This window comes from Platalea leucorodia (genome assembly GCF_965183815.1).
Source record: "Platalea leucorodia genome assembly, chromosome: 8".
Taxonomy (NCBI): Eukaryota; Metazoa; Chordata; class Aves; order Pelecaniformes; family Threskiornithidae; genus Platalea; species Platalea leucorodia.
In genome coordinates this window covers 10,606,296-10,625,415 of record NC_138830.1, presented here as the reverse complement: position 1 = coordinate 10,625,415, position 19,120 = coordinate 10,606,296, and the positions used below count along the sequence as shown (strand labels likewise).

Genomic DNA, 19,120 nt, shown 5'->3' with positions numbered 1-19,120 from the left:
TTCCTAGTAATTTATTTCAGTATTTTAAACACCATGAGGACGCTGATATAAAAATAAATACATATCAAAATCTAAATTAGCTAAATACATTTTGTTTGAAGGCAAATACAACTTTGCCACTGTAAGAGACTAATTAATGAGACTGATGTGAAAACACACGGATTTGTACCAAGAATGTAACCCAAGACCAGATTTTTACTCCTCCTACCTTGGACTATGGTATGAAAACACAAATTAAGGCTCACATTTTCCAACTTTTACTTATTTTGTTTAATGTTAGTCTAAGATAAAAGGGTAGAATCTGGACCTAAGTTAAAGCTGAGAACCTTCTAGGCACTAAGTACCTTTTAGGCATTTTCCCCCACACTCTCAGTCTGTTCTCTTGCATAGGACAGCGAGAGATTATCGCTCAGTTATGCAATTATAAAACATTACTGGTTATAACACAAAGTTATTACGATCATTATACTTTAAGCTAAATCAGAGTATTTTACCTGTATCCATCTCATCTACGTTGCTGAGGAAATCTTCAGGTGTCGTTGGTATACTGTAGCATCCTAATCCCAAGCCACTGTCTGTACTCTGTTCCCTGGAATGGTATGGCCCACTATAAATTGAAACATTGAAAAAGCCTCAGTGAAGATGTCCTTTTAGATATAGTCCCTGATCACGGTGTTTGAAAAAAGACAGCACAGTAGGTTAGATGTTCAAGTTAAATACTGAGTCATTAAGCCTCATTCTCAACTGTTGGCCACTAATGTGGCCATGTTACATCAGCCCAAATATAAAGCAACTGAAGTGAGGCCACTCTTAAATTTTGAAATGCACACATGTATATATAACTCTCTAGACAAAAACAGTTCTGATAGCCTAAAAAAGTTGAGTTTATTTATACTTAGGTAATGTACCTGTTCTACCTAGAGCCTTCCACATACACCTACAGTACAATTAAAACCACCTGTTACCATTTGTTTGATTTTTCTAAGATTCCTTCTTGGAAGTATAAACGGAAAGATTTCAGGTCAGCCACTCGGCCATACCCCCTGTTCACAGTAAGTACAGAAGAAGGTGATATAGGAAACTACTTTAGAGAGACAGCTTTAAAAATGTAGAGAAGGCAACAGAACCAATTGCCTAAGAGGACATGAACTTGCCTGTTCAAGAAAGGATCGGATCCGTTATTTGTAATCGGCCTCATGTCTTGTGTCATGGCAGGTGTATTCACAGCTGTCTGAACTGGGGCCATGTTTTCTGAGTCCATGGGAAGTTGTCTGCACAGAGCAGCTTCCTGAAAAGGCAAATAAATATAAGGGAAGAGTTATCAACAGCTCAGAAGTACTGCAGTCCTGTAATAAGCGAACACGTAATAGATACACATCTTCTTATTTAGGAAAGTAATTCTAAACAATGTAACTGATGACTATTTGTTTACACTGGTGTGAAGAAAATCATAATGTAGACAGACAGCATCTTTTATACACACCTGTGCTACCTTAAAACACTGCAGAATCTACCCTTCAGTTACTACCACAGCTGGAAGCCAGTCCCGTAGTTCAGCCAGCATGCAGATGTGTTTGAGGACTTTCTGATCAGCTTCACACTAAACCAGAGAGCCTGTTTGCCTATTTAAACTAGCCTCACTCTTTTTGCGTGATGCAGATCATGAAATGCTCATATAAATGGCTTTACTGGCAGAGCTGTCACACTGGTAACCTCTAGTGAGGAGTAGTGGCAGACAGCCGGGGGAAAGGCAAACCTTGAACAAGCACAACTACCTGCAGAATGACTGCACCTCTGTAGCCTTGCTGGCCCCATGGATAATCCCTACAAAATCAAATTACCTATAACTTAGGACAACTTGTGTGTCACCTCATCATAAAACACTGATAGGCCTGCACATTACAACTGGTTACTGACAGCCTGTCCACACTTCATGGGCCAGCTAACTCCAGTTGAGGCTTTCCATATGCATACTAGAGCTGTGTAACGCTCAAATTACAATTTCAGTTTACTGTTCAGTGAGGCCAAGCTCTCTGAGAGCTGGAGTAGCAGTAATAAAGCACTTTAAAACCTACAGACTCAAATTTGATCTCCCATGTGTCTGTTTCTAACAGCCTACCTTAAGTGAAATTGCTCTAAGTTTAAACTGGTGCAAAGGAGGGCAAAACCACTGATGTGAGTTGGTGCTAGATGACACAATTTGCTATACACCAAAGCAGAAGAATATCACTTGCAACCATAAAGTACTTAACATGTTAGAAGAAAACGACTGGAACCAAGACTTTGACCCAATAACCTTTAGAATGAACCCTCTGCCTAATAATAATCATCTGCCTAATGACCTGCCTCATGTCCACTGTCTTTTGGATGACAAATGAGCAATGAGAGCCAAAGAAAACTTGTTTCAGAGCTCTTCCTGAAAGACGAATTCTTCTAGCACTATCTCTGTGAAACAACCATGACATCTAGTGGTACAGGGGTCTATACAAAGGTTGTTTGGCTCCACGGGTATGTTCCAAATGAATAGCCTAAGACCTTAAAATAATAAAGCTGTTATCTGTTTTTTACCTAGTTTACTCAAGCTTATTATTATTTTTTAATGAAATAAGCAAAGGAAATATTTCATTTAAATCCTAGTAGAAAACTGTTATCCACCGAATCAGTCATTCATTCTCCCAAGGACAGAACAGATTAACATGGTTTTGAGGCTAGAATATGATGTTTTACTATGTTTTCAATTGATTTCCTCATTGAGGAGGACCAGCCTGGTCTCTTTGTGAATAATGTAACAATTATTCATTGGGAATTAACATATACTGGTGCCCATTAATGCAATGTTTCCTTTATAATCAAATTATCAATAAATAATAATTTACATTAGATGGTGTCATTATTTAGTAAGTGTTAAAAATAAATAGCCTGAAGATTCGTAATAGCTTATGTATTATAGCTTATGTATGTAGTTGCATTTGTCAAGTGACAATTCTAGTGGTGATGTTTCCGCTTATAATTAAATCAGCTGGGGTCTGTGAAAATGTACAAACCTCAGAATATGGGCAGACTGGCTTTTTTAACTCTCTACATGAAGATACTGAAAGTACTTTTTTAAATATAAGAATAGCAACTGCAGCAATATCAGCAAGCCTAATACTAGAAAGCAGCCAGAAAGAAAAAGAGAAAAGACAGCCAGAAAGAAAGAAATACAGAAAGAGAAAGGAAGAGAGAAGGAAAGGAAGACAGATAAAATGAAGCAGGACATACTTAGCTAGGATTTTTTTTTTGTTAAAGTCCAATCCAGCAATGAAGTTCATGTTTTTTATACTTGGGCAGTGCATTTTCAAATGTCACTGGACATTGTTCCACACTTAGAAGGATAAGATCAGAACAGGGAAAAAAAAAAGGAAAAAAAAAAAAGCCTTTCCCCTACTTTGCCAACATGTAAAATACATGTTGGTTATCATTCTGGTTGCTGTAATTTCTAAAAATGAAATGCTATTACTAAAAATAAAATAACTGAGAACATCTTGTTCAAGATCTAAGTATTTGTCTCTTTCAGAACATTGTGACTAAGTCCTAATTTGATGGAAATTATTTGTCTTTGCTACGTTGCACATGTGTCAGTGCACTGAAAGTACTGCCCCAATACCACCCTTTTTTACTGTTAAGGTTGATTGAACATTGGAACAGGTTTCCCAGAGAGGTTGTGGAGCCTCCATCCTTGGAGGTATTCAAAACCTGACTGGATGCGGCCCTGAGCAACCTGCTGTGGCTGACCTTGCTCTGAGCAGGGCAGCTGGACTGGGCCATCTCTAGAGGTCCCTTCCAACCTCAACTATCCTGTGGCTCTATAAATCAAAGAATGACCATGTGCATCCATACATCTTTCTGTACAAGATTCTGCTTTTCTGTTTTGGACAACCTTCTTAATAACTTCTTGCCGTTTTTTTTTCAATTACCAGATTAAAATTCAATTGTATTGCTCAACACAACTGCACTGTATCAAACATAAGCCTGAAAATGTCTTGCCTGTAAGAGGTGGTGGAAGATCTTTTCTGTATCCAGCAGCTTCTCAATGGATCATATAGTACAAATCAGTGTCTCAGCTCGCTGGGGACTGTGTACGTGTGTGTTGCAGGGGTAGGGGAGAGCTTGCCAAGCTCCCTGCTCATTAAAGAGAAAAACTGAACTAAAAGTATGCTGCCCAGAGAAATATTAAAGCTGAAAAGTTGATAATAATCATTAACCAGAGATGACAAAGGCTAACAACCAACTGTTGTACCAGAGAGCAGTGCCAAAGAAAATCTACAAAGGAAAAGTCATGCACCTGTAGAGAAGAAAGGCCATTATTTAAGGGTGTATTTGTTGACAATTAATAGGTGGATTCACAGCAAGAGTTTTGAAACTCTTTTGATTAAAAATGCCAGATGTCTAGCAGGGATGATACTCTAGTGCCTTGCGTTTCCACAACAGGTAATGATGTATTGACAGCCTAAAGTTCTACCCGAGTAATTAATCTTACATAATTGTTCCCACTATACTGCCAAAGACAGCTGATTTCTGAGACTAGTAAATTCTATTACTTTGAAAGACTTGTATTCACTCCACTGCTTTCCACAGCCATTGTAGAAGTACCGTATTTAAGACAAAAGACGCGTACGAAGAAAGTGAGGAAAGATTTCCAAACCACGTTGGAAAATCTGTACAATTCCATGGAATTGTTTTTAAACATAGACAGAGATAAATCTCTTCTTTATGGAACGCATTTAATTAAATGATAACAGGAAACATGAGGCTTTTCTCATTCTTCATGTCGTGTCTTCTTCCTCTGAGCTCTTTACAGAAGCACGAACACACCTCTCCTCCCTTAAGTCTATGATTCTTCTGGTAGCTTTCCAAAACAGCAAAACACAAAGCACTAGTAGGGACTTCTGAACCTCCAACTACTTAAAAAATGCAGTTGCACATAAAATCAAAGTACATTGCAAAAAAACATAGTGTTATTCAGAAAGGGAGTTTCACATCTTTAACCCTCCATGAAATATTCTTCCCCTCACACTGAACTGCACAGAAATAGGCAAGAATTTCCTTACAGCTTTTCATTTCTCTTACAGACTGACTCAAAAAACGACCAGCCAAACAAACAACACTGAAAAGAGCAGAGAATTTCTTACATCTACTGCTGCTGGCTTGTTCCATCTGGCAAAAACAACCAACCAAAATGGTACCTGTATTACCTAAATTTAAGTTAATACAGGCTGCATTTTAAGGACACGCCTCCCAGAACAGCTTAAGTTCCAAGATGAGGTTTATCTAACATGGAGTAAGCCACTCAACTGCTAAGGTCAGTATGTTTTTCTGAGTGCTGAAAGCCCAGGGCACGATGTGCAAACTCTTCATTGCATATGCAGTATAACTGCTCCGAGCATGCTTAGGCAGTCCAGTTCTAACCTCTATTTGTTTCATGTTACGCTAGAAGAAGAACTTTCTGATAAGGCAGTGTCTGTGCCACTTCAGTAAAGAGCTATGACTGTACTTGGGACAACTAATTGTAGCGAACAGGAGCGAAGTGACAACAGAAGTTGTTTTACTGTGGGCTAGACGCCCAAGTGCGTGCCACGGGTAAGCTTGTACGGGCCAAGCTCAAACCTGTGGCACTTCAATGTTACGGTTACTGGCCTCCTAACCTCAGGTTAGCCTATACTTGCTGCAACCATACCTTCTTTTTACAGAATAGATGCAGGCACTGCCTTCCTCCAGAAAGACACAAAGATTTTTCTAAGGGGGAAAAACCTAGAACACTGGTAACTTCTGTAACTTACTCCCCGTTTCCACGGTAATTTAATTTCCAAAAGTAGCTCAGAATAGACTATTAACAAAGTAAGAACAAGGGCTCAGAGACTACATTACTGCAATGCAGCAGGCTGCTTATGCTATGGTCAGTAAGATGAACAGTCAGCCATTTGAGAAGGACTTTTCTTGAACTTGAAGGTTTTTCACTGAACTGCCTTCCACAAATAGGAAAGCATTGCAAAACGTCCATTCTTTTCAGGGCACTGGACCTACTGCTCCTGCACAAAGTGCTGTGAACTTCACATGTATTTGCAGACCTTAATTCTGGCTGCCTGTTTTCTGTCCTGCAGCTGACCTATGCAATCGGGGAATTCAGATAGTGATCTCTTTGGAAAACATGGTGCCAACTACTGCTTGGTCCAACAAGCAGAGATTCATACCCGGGTTTATTAATCACGTCCCCAGATACAGTAATTGGCCCTCCTAACCGCTAACTGCGGCAAGGCCAACAATCCATTCCAGGAATGTTTAATCTCCTAGATGATTTAGACAGGCCTTGCAAAGCAAGACAATTTGTGAGCTGAAAAGCATCCAGCACCCTAAAGAAAGGCTCACACTGGCATTTATAAAATCTAAGTTCCTGTCTCTTCTTTGTTGCAAGGAACGCTACATTTATTATAAAGTTACTTAATCTCCTCTCTCTGGGGGAATGGCGTGGCACCTCCCGTGTCTTTAATTCAACATACTGCATGTTGCTTGTAATATTAACTCAATGTATACTTTATAACACAGAACAACAGACTCCTGCAGACTGGAGTCAGAGTCAGGCTGGGGAAGCAGAGTACTGGCTCTGCCATACATTACAGCGTGCTCCTCCTCTGCTGCTGCCTGACGCAAGTGATTTGTTCAGAAGCCACATTACAATTTTAGTACTGCTACAGATGTTAAGACCTCTTCGCTTCTTTGCTTCTTTGATATTATTACAGCAATGGTCAATAGTAATGGATCAATTACACAATCATAAAAGCTGTGTGATAGCCTATTACATCCTGTTCTCTATTCTAAGCACGACTACAAGGTTCTTAAAAAGAATATTCAGGAATCTCCTACCCTAGGTTAAAGTCTGGCAAAAATTACCAGAGACCTCTCGCAGCCCTGTGAATGGCAATATTACAGTTGCAAGCTACAAGAATAGCCTTAGCTATTCGAACTAGCTCTTAGCTCTCAAATGCAGGAGTGCCTCCTGTTCGCCAGCAGAGACAATCCTTGGCATTTAGTTCAAGAAGGACCAAATGCCCATAATGATCCGCTTGGCACTACAGCATATGCTATTTTAAAAACCCAAAGGGGATTTTCAAAATAAATAACAAAAACAAACAAACAAAAAAACCCCAGTACTCTGACATCACAAAGGCATGTCAAAAAGCTGCATCGGTGGTTATTTGCAAAAATCTTTAAAAGCTTCAAAGCATTGCAGTGAATTGCGTTATTCGCTGCCTCTGAACACAATTCTGATGTAAACCCCTTTTTAGCTGTATGCCAGACAAATCTAGAAATTCATTGTCACATCTCCTGGAACCCTCCTTGGCAGAACTGAACTGAACTGAGCTCCATGCTTAGTTGCCAACAGTCATTTCCAGCTGGGGGAGACAAGGGAGGGCATTTTTATAGTGAGTTTACATTGCTCGTCACTGCAATTCCTTTTCTGCCAGTCCTAATACTTGGGGTGGAAGGTGAGACATCTAGATATTGCCCATGCCATCAATAAATCAGACTATGGGCCAGTCTGTGCGGTGGAAAGAGCACAGCAGGGAATTTTTCTGTTCAGGCTGTAGCAGGCCAGTAAGGTTCTACTCTGCGAGGAAAAATCAGTAATAAATCTTCCTCTGCATCCCCATACACCGCTCCTTCTACAGTCTCTTTCGAGCCCCTGTATCTTTCTGTGCACGTATTTGTGGAATAGGATGGGGGGATCAGAAAGGAACCTCTGAGTAGTGTCGCCTTTTTGTGAGTATCCCCACCCTTCCAAACAAGGTGCAAGATGGCACTTGCGCACACAGAGAAGTGCTGGGACATCTTCCCTGCAGGACCCCTTCAGAGATTTCTTACTGACATCACCTCTAACTACTTCCGTTCCAAGAAGCTCTTGAGCAGCAAGCAGATTCTTCCTTTTCCTTTGGAAAGCTGACAAAAACAAATCACTAAGTAAGAAAATTAACTCTTTCCAGAATGACGAAACTGAGTAAGGAAACATTTAAATCGAAGCTGACATACTGGCTGTCTGAAATGCTGCCCTTCTTGCGTGTACTCAGCCTGCAGTTCTAGGGGCTTTACCAACTAAATGAAGAGGAGGACAAAGGAGGAAACAAATTCCCTAAGCAGAGATCTTCCAGAACTCTTGCGTATTCCTCCCGGCTGGGTGTGCTGCTCCACCCGAGCAGCTGTGGCCAGGAATGGCTGCGGGGAGCCAGCAGCTGCTGCCAGGCTGAAAGGAGGTTTGTGACCCACCAAAAGAATTCCTCCCCTCTCACTCAAACTCTCCGCATCTCCTCACAGTTGCTAGCAGCAGTGTGCACACTTACTCAGCGTTTTTCCCTTAGATAGGTTACACTAGAAAAGCAAAAGCAGCAGTGAAGGGTCAGGGCAGGAGTAACTGTAACGCTGATGACTCCAGCGGGATTTGCCGCATTCTTCTCAGCTGCCAGGGTTCAGGAGCGCTCAGGTTACCGGCAGGAAGTTCACAACGTTCTGTTACGAAGGATGGATTTTGCATCTTGCTTTCCTTGGGTGGGAAATACGTTGTTCCCTAAGAGCTACACCAGTTCTGAAAACTTTAGTAATGGAAAGCGATACTGTCCTGCTTTATATAACGTGGAGCTCAAACAAACACAAGGTGCTGGGTGGTACTGGGCGTAATAAGTTGGAGGCTTGATTAAGTACAGCACAGCTGCAGAGTGTTGTGCATGTATTAGTTTCAAAGTAAAACAGAGTCAGCAGAGCAGGGAAACCAGCACTTATGTTATTGGCACAACTGTTTTGAAGCTTAATTTGCTCTTGTCCTAAAGCAAGAACAGAGCCAAAGAGAGTAAAAATAGCTAAACGCGTTATTAGCACAATGACAATTATGACTAAGCTCATACCAGATATCCCCACTCTCTTCCCACACCCATCTCTGTTATGTTCTGAGCTCTCGGTAGTAAAGGAGAAGGTACGCAAAAGACTTGAGATCACTGCTCAGGTCAGAGACCGCCACCTTGAACACAGTTCTGCACACACAGGCAATGTATCATAATTAAGGGTAAGGGAAATTGAAAATGGGCAGAAGATGCTGGTGTCTGTACAGTTTCCAGACTCAGGTCTGAACCATGAAAGTCAAATTCAGCCCTGACATGAGCAGGCAAAAAAATTCAGAAAATTCAGTAGAATCGTATCTGCCTTTCACCCCTGTGCAGCAAGAGCACGGCGCGCTTGCTGAACTTTGAGCGTGTACATATATTCACCAAAGACGATGGGAATAATCACATGCAAAGATAGCCAAGTGTTGCTACAGGAGCGATAAAAGCACATAATTTTAATTTATTTTTTTTCCAAATGCAGCTAGATGGTGCTGTACAGTTTCAAAATGTATTAATGATTTTTTGTTAATTACTTTTGTTAAGAAATTTTTAAAGTTCTTATACATACATTTAGAGAAAGGAGGTGAAAGAGTAAAAAATATAAATTAAGCAAATATATTGTTGTAAAGTATTTTTACAAACATTCTCACTAATGTTTTTGCAATTCTCTTCTCAGACACCCATTTTCATTGTGTTATCAATTTCTCTTTTACAAAAGCCTACTACATGATAGTATGTACATTCATCCTACATTTGGTCTTTCTGTTTGCACAAGATTAAGTTACTAGGGTTCCAATGGTCTAACTGGAGAGAAATTTGACTTACATATAGTTTGCACATGGGAAGAAAAGTACAATCATATTCTTGTTGTTAGGAGTCTGTATTACTATAAAGACCCACATCAAACTGCATTTTCTGTATATGACAAAAAAAACCTACTTTCAATACAATTCTAATAACCTTTAATTTGGTGAGTGATTGTAATGTCTATTATTACCTTTTGAAAAGTGATGTTTTGGTAAAATGCAATTAAAAATTATTTGTTCTGAAATAAAAGCATGGAAAGAGAGCACCTCAAATTCTCAATCATTACAAACATTAAAGACCTTTTCTTCCATTAATTTTACTCAGATAGTATGTTAAAAAAAAAAAAAAAAACAAAAAACCAAAACCCAACATATTTAGCAAAACCAACATTGAAAGGCTGCAGAGAGAAAACCAAAAGCTGGCCATTAATTTGAGGTTTTCATGACTGCTGCTTCTAAAAGATGACAAATCCTTTGTGAGCACATCTCCCTTCTGGTAAGTCTGCTCTGATCATCCAGATCTCTATTTCAGACCTAAAGGTTTTAAAGATGTATGTGCCCCTTTCTTTGCTACCCACAAAGCCTTCTAGAGGTCACTGAGATGCTCCAGCCTGTTTTCATCACTAATGTGTTTTCTCTCAGTCATTCTCTTCCAGACTTGGAAGAAAAAGTGCATCACTCCTCACTCACTTGCGGCTAGCCAAGCTATGACATACTCTGCTACTCCTCCTCAGAGGGTATCTAAGTGTGAGCATTTTTCTTAAGCCTCTTTTTGCATTTTACACAAGTCACTAACATTTCAAAACATTACAGCAACTTATGGTTCTCTAATAAATCATCAGAAAAGTTCAGCCAATTGGCGCCATTAGCCCAGTAACAAACATGCTTCTACCTGCTGCAAAGAAATGTCATACTGTATTTCTAAGTACAGTATAAACAAATGTTAGCCTAAAATAACCACAAATTATGGTACAATCCCAAAGGCAAAAGGACTGAAAGCATGAAATAATAATTCCACAAAATTATTATTTCCACAGAAGATGGAAGTAAGGATGGGTAACCTGGGAGGAATACAGAGACATTGTCTGAGCACACAGGGATGAGGTTAGGAAAGCTGAAGCCCAGCTGGAACTGAATCTGGCCAGGGGAGTCAAAAACAACAAGGAGGGCTTCTGTAAGTACCTAGGTGACAATAGGAAGGCTAGGGAAAATGCAGGCCCACTGCTTTTCCTGTGAGCAAAGGCTGAGAGAGCTGGGAGTGCTCAGCCTGCAGATGAGCAGGCTCAGGGGGACCTCACCAATGTGTATGAACACCTGCAGGGAGGGCATGAAGAGGACAGAGCCAGGCTCTTCCCAGCGGTGCCCAGTGACAGGACCAGAGGCAATGGGCACACACTGACACACAGGAGGTTCCCTCTGCACATCAGGAAACACTTTGTCGCTGTGAGGGTGACCGAGCACCGGCACAGGCTGCCCAGGGAGGTGGTGGAGTCTCCATCTTGGAGATATTCAGAAGGCATCAGGACATGGTCCTGGGCAACCGGCTCTGGGTGACCCTGCTTGAGCAGGGGGCTTGGACCAGATGGGCCCCAGAGGTCCCTTCCAACCTCAACCAGTCTGTGACTCTGTGATTTTGTGAAAGTTACTATTTTTAAAGGTACTTAGAACTGTAACTGCAGCATTTACAAGGCCACCAATAATAGTGTTATTCTTGATAAAATGTACTTCGTTCACACTGTTCCTGAGAAAAATAGGTTATTTATTTTCTCTAAGGAAGCTGATTAATATGCCATGAAAAATACACCACCATCAGTGGAGTTGTCCGTAACAGAAGAAACACAATTGTTAAAACCTTTTATTTCCTTGAGGCAGTGTAAAGGAAGTTACATATCTATTTTGTACAATATGAGTCATTATATGGAGCTGAAACTTAAGAAATAGAACAATAAACATAACATCCACAAAGAACCATCTCTGGAAAGTCTTCAAATCAGAGGTATTCATGTAAGATGTGAATGTGGTTTTATTTTAATTCAAAGGCAAAGGGTGCAAGTTACAGAGTTGGGATCAGAGTCAAGAACAACTCCATAGGTTCCGCCTTTAGCTTCGGTGAAGCATGAACATGATCTACTATGCAAACTAAGATAAACTAAGAATTAATCAGTGATAGTTGCTCTAGATTTATAACCAGACGCACAACAGAATTTGATCCTTACACTATTATTATAGCCAGTAAGAAAGACACCATGTCTATAACTCCTGACAGATGGCCATTTTATGCTCTGTTCAATGCTAGTTCAGAGGAAAAAAATGAAATGTTCTATTTATACTAGCTTTTTGGCTACCCTTACCTAAAACAATGGTTAATCTTGACATAAATAACAGAGCTACCAATTGTACCTGGTAAATATTAGGATGCAAAGAACTAAAGGCTCTTGAACAAAATAAAAGAGTATCCTTGGCCTTACCTGTCGCAGTAACTCCTCCTGACGCATCCTAATTCGCTCCCTCTCCATCTGGATTCTCTGGAGCCTTAACTTCTGCTGCTGCTGTTGCTGCGTGGTCAGTGCACTGGGCAGGTTCAACAGCCCTGGCTGAGGAGTCTGGGGAGGACGACTCTGCTGCGACATGGCTGTGCTGGGTGTTATTTGGTGCTGGTGATTCATGACTGTGGGAAAGAAAATAAATCACGGATGGTTAAGTAGAACTGTACTTCAAGATAACAGAGGACCTAGGACACAAGCTGCTCATTTACAGTGAGTATAGAGTTATTAGAATTACTGTCGTTCAAATCATTGAAATAACTACTCCATCTGGCAAGATCTGGTACTAGTAATTGCTTCATAAAGAGATCTAAATTAATTATTGTAATAATGATTACCAGCAAAAATTATGAGCACTCCTCTCAGGAGTTACCTAAGACAGGTAAGGCTGAATTTACAATTCATGGTTTCATTTGCAAATGAAAAAGGCCTAATAAATTAGAGATTAAGGTGTCTGATTTTAGACCTGATTTAACACAACAGAGGGATTTGTAACTCTCTTGTGAATTCTGGATATGCAAGCACCATACTGTACAGTTAATGTCCTACAAAGAAAACCAAAATAGTCTTTTGCACATTTGATTAACATCTGAAACCTTATCTGTTGGGGCATTCAGATTTGGAAATGAAACATTAATTCCCCACCTTTGGTAGGATATTCAAAAGGTTTGTGTGGGGAATAACTCCATAGATGGCAGGTGAGAAACAGCACCTTTTGTAAGCAAACCTGATTTATACCCATGTAAACCAGCTAAATCCTTTCGCTTGCAGACAGAAGACTGCTGCTCCGAGAGTTAATGTTGCTTAGACTGTTAATGTTACTTAAATCAACATAATCTTTTCTGGTCAAATTCAGAAACTATAAATCAGAGTGGAATTCTCTGTTGGGTAGGCATTTTTATTGAGAGAACTGTTATGAAACAAGTTGCAGGTCTTTGTGTAGCTCCACAGCCACTCTGGTAATCAAGCCACAACGCTAAAATAATCATTTGGCACCTCTGACAGCAGGTATCACTTGGCCATGGAAACAGAATCATCCCTTCTCTCTAGAAATGTTTCCCTCAGTAATAGGCTTGGAAAAAACAGGAGGAAAATGAGACAGAGAGGGGAAACTGCATAGCCTCTGCTTGCACCTCCTTTTTATTTTTGAGTAAAATGTATCAGTTCCCAGCAATGCAACCTAATACCTTCTGTGAACCACGGAGTGAACAGCTCCTTCTTTTCCTTCCCCACCTTCACATTTCCAGTAAAAAACACATACAGTACCTAAAGCCAGTCTGGATTACAAGTTGTGGCCAAGTACTGCTTTAAAAATTAATTAACATTTTTGCAAGGATTCTTTCACTAATGGGGCAATAGCATAATTAACAAAGCTCTTATCTTTTAACAAGAACACCCCAGATACTAAAATACTCTCTAGAAGAGATACAATACTTTTCTGTCCAAAGGACCAAGATTTCTATCTCCCTTTTTATCTGTCACTCATTGTTCTTACCATATGAGAACTGAAATCTCAACTCTGTTCTATGCTTCTCAGACCCGAATATGTTCATGCTGTGTACGTGTGTGTCCTTGAAGGATACAGTACAGCAAGCACTGTTAGAAGTGTGCATTGAAAGAAATGGGTTGATTTTACAGCCTGGATCAAATGTATGGTACCCATACAATGCAAAATGGTGAACTTAACTCACTCTGCCAGTTCCAAGTTAAAATTTTTTTTGAAAGGTTGACTTTATGCTAGCCAGCTCTCTGCCAAATCAGGTACTGTCTTGTCCTTCTGCAACTGGAGTAAGGCAGGTACACAGGCATTAGGCCAGCATAAACTTTGCCATGCTTTGTTTGACAGAGATATTTACATGTGCTCACAGCAGACCTGAATCAAAGTTGTCCTTCTGGGTGATCCGGTATCACACAGGTCCAGCATGTAAAGACTATGGAACCATTAGAGAGTGCAGCTACATGGTATTTTAGCTTCAGTGGCAAATCCGGCTCAAGAAATAATCCAAGTTAAAAGCAGCGCTGCAGTAATATAACCTTTTCACAGATTGAGTTTATGTGTGGTCCACAAACAGCTGTATCCACACAAATGACATCATGCTTCCACACGAAACCAGAGTGTTGCCGTTTATTGCCTCTTCCACACCCAGCTTCTTGTTCCTGCCCACATGCTACCCCTTTACTGAGCTGGCAAAAGCATTTTTGTGGCCACACAGCAAACTAAAAATTGCCTGGGGATAAAAAGAAGGTATTTTCTAGCTAGATCAGTTCCCAGCAAGAGTAACTGGGTAGCTGTGAAAATGCTTATGTGCAACCAATGTAGGAGTCCAGGTGGGAAAAATAAGCTGGTTGCAGGAAAGATGGACCAAAGCCAGCACTGATCAGTAACTTTTCAGTAGTAAAAACCCAGACAGGTTAGCAAGCTGTAGTGCTGAGAGGGGGGAGGTAGGAATGAGAGCTGGGTGCAGAAATCAAACCACTTTGATAATGGGAAAACAATGTCTGGAACCACATATTAAGATGCAGTGAATCTAGTCTTATTAATATTATAAGTACAATTATATAAATTATATCAGTGTAAATCTGGTGTTAAATTGCCAGGACCATCAGCACTCAGGCAGGAATTTAACTCTTCTCATATGCATAAGCATGTGCTTAAATTTTTGGCGTGTCAGTGGTTGAGTGAATAGAACAACCATGCTAAGAATCCAGGCTGGCTGAAGGATTATCACAATATACTAAGTTCTCCATAAGAAAATTGCTTTCATCTAAGCAGCACATACAAATGATAGAACCAGGCAAAATTAAGTAAAGATTAATAGACTGTACAGTGCATCTGGGATACACTCAGGGCTAGGGTGTGAGTTATAGTACTATTTCTCATGGCTATTTGTTGTCTTTGCTATACAAAATACTCCCTTCATCAGCTGATCTGTACCCATGTTGTATCACAGCTGAAATTATACATGTAAGAAGGCAAAGGACAAGACAATATGAAAATGCTGAGGAACACCCTCCAAGTAATTTCTTCTCATGGGGACAGACAGAATATTTTGGTCCGATGAACTCTGTATCTTGGAGTAAATTACTTTTCTTTCAAGCAATACTATCCATTGTTACATACCATCAAAGAACTACAGGAAGCCCAGTACAATGAGTACAGTAAGCATTCCCACACCTTGATGTTAGGAGTATAGAAATTACATCACACTGAATCTCCTACAAGCCAAGTATGCCATAAGTACGTGATCATATTTCTAAGAAACAATAAAAATCCATTCTACTTCCAAAAAATGTTATCTACATCATCTGGGTTTGATAAAGCTATAACTACAGCAAAGTTTTACAAGTTTCAGTGCAGGAGATGCACAGGAGGCAAAGGAGTAGGTAGGAGCCATCCTCAGCCAGTTCCACCACCTGCATTATTTGGCTCTACTCCTCTTCCAGTCAGTGCCTTTCTCCTCAGAGGTTTGTAGCTCTGAATCTCTGGACACAGGTCCACAGAAAAATAGATCTGTTCAAAACTACCGTTAATTGGAATGGCTTTTAAAGTACCATTGATTTGAGTCATGGAGACAAACTTACTGAAGGTCATTTCAACCCGCTGACACTGCATTTCTCTCCAGCTTACACTGCTTCAAGAAAAAACAGGATTCAGGTAACTCTCCAGTCAGTTTGAATACCAGACGCTTGCTTTCATAGCAGCCCAAACTGGATAGACTCAGAAACGTTGAGTACAGAGAAGTCACGTATCTGTGCTTTCAAATGAGTAGATAGTTTTGTCAAGGTATCTGGATAGAGTATGTTTATGATAAAGTCTAACTTAAAACGGAGCATTAAATTGATATGGTGATAAAATCAATTTTCTTTTGCTAATATCAAAACTAGTTTATAAATACACAGATGCTAAGGCCCAGGTTTTGATCCTATCAACTGCATAACAGCATCATTCCACTCGAATTATTCTTGACTGCAATCACGATAACGTCCCATAAGCAAATTTAGGACATATGTGGTCTACTTTTGTGAAGTCAAATCTAGGTTTTGGGCGTGTGCATGCACACATATAATGCACATTAAGTTAATCTAACCTAGCTCAAAACAAATATTAACTGGAACTAAAACCAGTATAAAACACGAGACTGTTAGGTGATTCTTTTTTTTAATATCTATTATAGAAAACAAAATGAAACAAAAAACTGGGGCATTCTGCAGCACTTCCCACAACAACTGCTGCATTCAGCTGCTCTAAAAATATATCCTAAGGGTCAAAATGTTACATGTACAGTAATAGAAGAGCTGACTCTGGGAACTAGCTGAAGAGTAATTAAATCATGGCAGATTTGCAAGTACTCTTTTGCATTCGTTCCACTGAAAGACACTGAAGTTATTATGAGCAAGCCTTCAGTTAATGTGCTAAGTTTTAGGGCTTTTCTATACCAGCGGTTCACACAGGATGGCATGTGGAACGTGTCTTCTGCAAAGCAGCCTGTCCAAATGGTCCTCCAGACTTTTGAAAAGCACTGCCCATCACCTTCCTGGGGGGCTCCTGAAGCCTGAGCCACATGAAAAGCAGCAAATCATCTCCAGTTTTAAACACGCTCAGAAGATAAATCATGAGGCCAAAGACACGCTGTGCGCAGAAAATGAAGTGTTTGCTCCTCTTCCCCTCAGTCAACAGCCATCCTGCAGCCACTGCCACTTTCCTCAGCACAGTTCTTGGCCCATGTTAGGTGATTTGGGCACTACAAAACTCCATACAGTTTGTGCGCTAGCAAATACCCATAGGCAGCAAATAAATCCTTCATATGTGTCATCTCACATACATGAACAGTCCCTGATTCAAGACAGGAAACATTAATAGAAAGCATGACTGTGCCTCTCAGGAAAACAATATAGCTGGTAGCAAAATGTCTTCAAGTACCAGGGAAAATCTAACTGAAACATCCAGGAAAATGAAGAAAACAGTAAGAGCCAGCGGTGCTGAACAAGTATATCAGCTCCAGCTAAAGGAGCTGTGAATTAAGAACAAGACAGGCTGACTGAGAATGTAGTCTGGTAAGCACAGGAAGATAGTGGTGAAAATTCCCAGATTGTACGCAACAGTCAAGACTGTGAGGAACAGACACACTTAAAAATTTTTGCTGTCAGAAATACCCTTGGGCATCTCATAGTGTTGTGTAAATGCAGTGATTGTTGGTATCAGTAATTTTCAGTGAAGAAGTTTGGAGTTGCACAAGCAAGTCCAGTACTTCTGATAGTAAGCAATCCACAGACACTGTATGGGCTCCTGATTTAGGCAGCATTGATATCCTCCAGATAAGCCAGGAGTGAAATACAGTGAATTTTCCAAGTATTACCTATATGGTTTGTTCAGAGTGCATATTAGTTTACTTACTTACTTACGCAGATCACTACCATCTTACAGGGGTGGATTAGTCCTGTACTATATCCAGGGCCAGTTTGGGTCCAGAGGCAGCTTTATTACCTGTAGGTGGTGCAAAGCCCACGCTAATAAATCCTTCTGGACCTTGTGGAAAGCATGCAGGCATATCTAAGCCATCTTTGCAACGTGCTTCCAGAATCAGTTCTGAAGAGTATAGCACAGAGATGCCAGTGTGTCATCCAACATGACTTCTCCAGAGGCATGTAGATGTCATTTGATCCCCAAATTAAGTCTCCTGCAACCCACAGACCATAGTGCGGAGGCACCCACTTCGTTTTGTGGAAGTGTATTATCACCAACTTTGAGAGGATCATATCAGAGCTGGGCTAGATCTTCATACAATTTCAGATTTGGAATTCTCTGCCTGATGCTCTTGAGATAAAGAAAGATGACTATACTACCTGAATGCAGACAGGCTTATACTGAAAACTGCAGCTTCCTACATCAACAGCTATTATCTCTGAGAAATTCTGACTCGAGAAAATCAGAAGACCTAGAGAAATGGTCAGGTCAGAGAACATAAAGAAAGTCTACCAATGATAAATGATCTTTCCATGTTCCCTGCAAACCTAGTGGAATACTTGAGACAAATGATGCACAGAAAGGAAATGTGGCAAATGTTACACACAAAGCCAGAGGCACAGAGACAGGCACTGGCAGTACTAACGCGAAACCTGCAGCACTCATAATCCTCCTAAATGAACTATTGGTCCAAAAATCCTGCAGTTTGGCAGAGCAGTTAAAGCTACTGAATGATGCTTCAGCAAACCTAATGCAGCAGTGCTGCACAAGCTGCAACCAAAAGCATTTGCCATTGGAGTTCTGACAGACGGGGAAAAGGGACTTCTTGGTGAACTGAACAATTCCACTAGGAATTGCTGGCTAGAAGGCTTTGAGATGTTTGGCAGAAATCTGCATGTGCTGTACAATGTGTGTGAGTACACAAAGGAAATCCAACAATGGGGCTTACTGGGCATAGCTGGTTCAATATAGTGCAAATGTGCAGTAAGTCCATCCACAGTTTTTGAAAATTGCCGTTGTCCTGCTGTGGCGGATTGGGCCCCCCACCAGCCAGCGACTAAGCCCCCACGCAGGCAGTCACTCAATTCCTCCTCTGCCAGCAGGGTGGGAGAGAGAACTGGCAGAGCAAAAGCGAGAAAAACTTGTGGGCTGAGATAAAGACAGTTTAATAAGTGAGGCAAAGCTATGCATACAAGCAAAGCAAAATAAAGTTTGCACGAGTTCCCATCAGCAGGCAGCTGTTTAGCCACTCCTGGAAAGCAGGTACTCGGCACACGTGAGGGTCACTTGGGAAGACAAATGCCGTAACCATGAAGGTCCCCCCTTCCTCCTCCTTTCCTTGACCTTTTGTTGCTGAGCATGGCATCATACGATATGGAATATCCCCTCAGGTAATTCAGA

The 19,120-nt window shown here is 40.7% G+C and overlaps 1 protein-coding gene across 1 annotated transcript in view; it reads right to left on the bottom strand.

Annotated features, from left to right (window-relative positions):
* WWTR1 (WW domain containing transcription regulator 1) overlaps nucleotides 1-19,120 on the bottom strand; it is an 85,776-nt gene that overhangs the window by 4,455 nt on the left and 62,201 nt on the right. The window contains exons 3-5 of the mRNA XM_082319402.1: nucleotides 12,181-12,380; nucleotides 1,155-1,288; nucleotides 495-607 (exon numbers count right to left, since the gene is read on the bottom strand). Coding sequence (XP_082175528.1) covers nucleotides 495-607; nucleotides 1,155-1,288; nucleotides 12,181-12,380 — 447 coding nt within the window. The remainder of the gene's footprint in view (nucleotides 1-494; nucleotides 608-1,154; nucleotides 1,289-12,180; nucleotides 12,381-19,120) is intronic.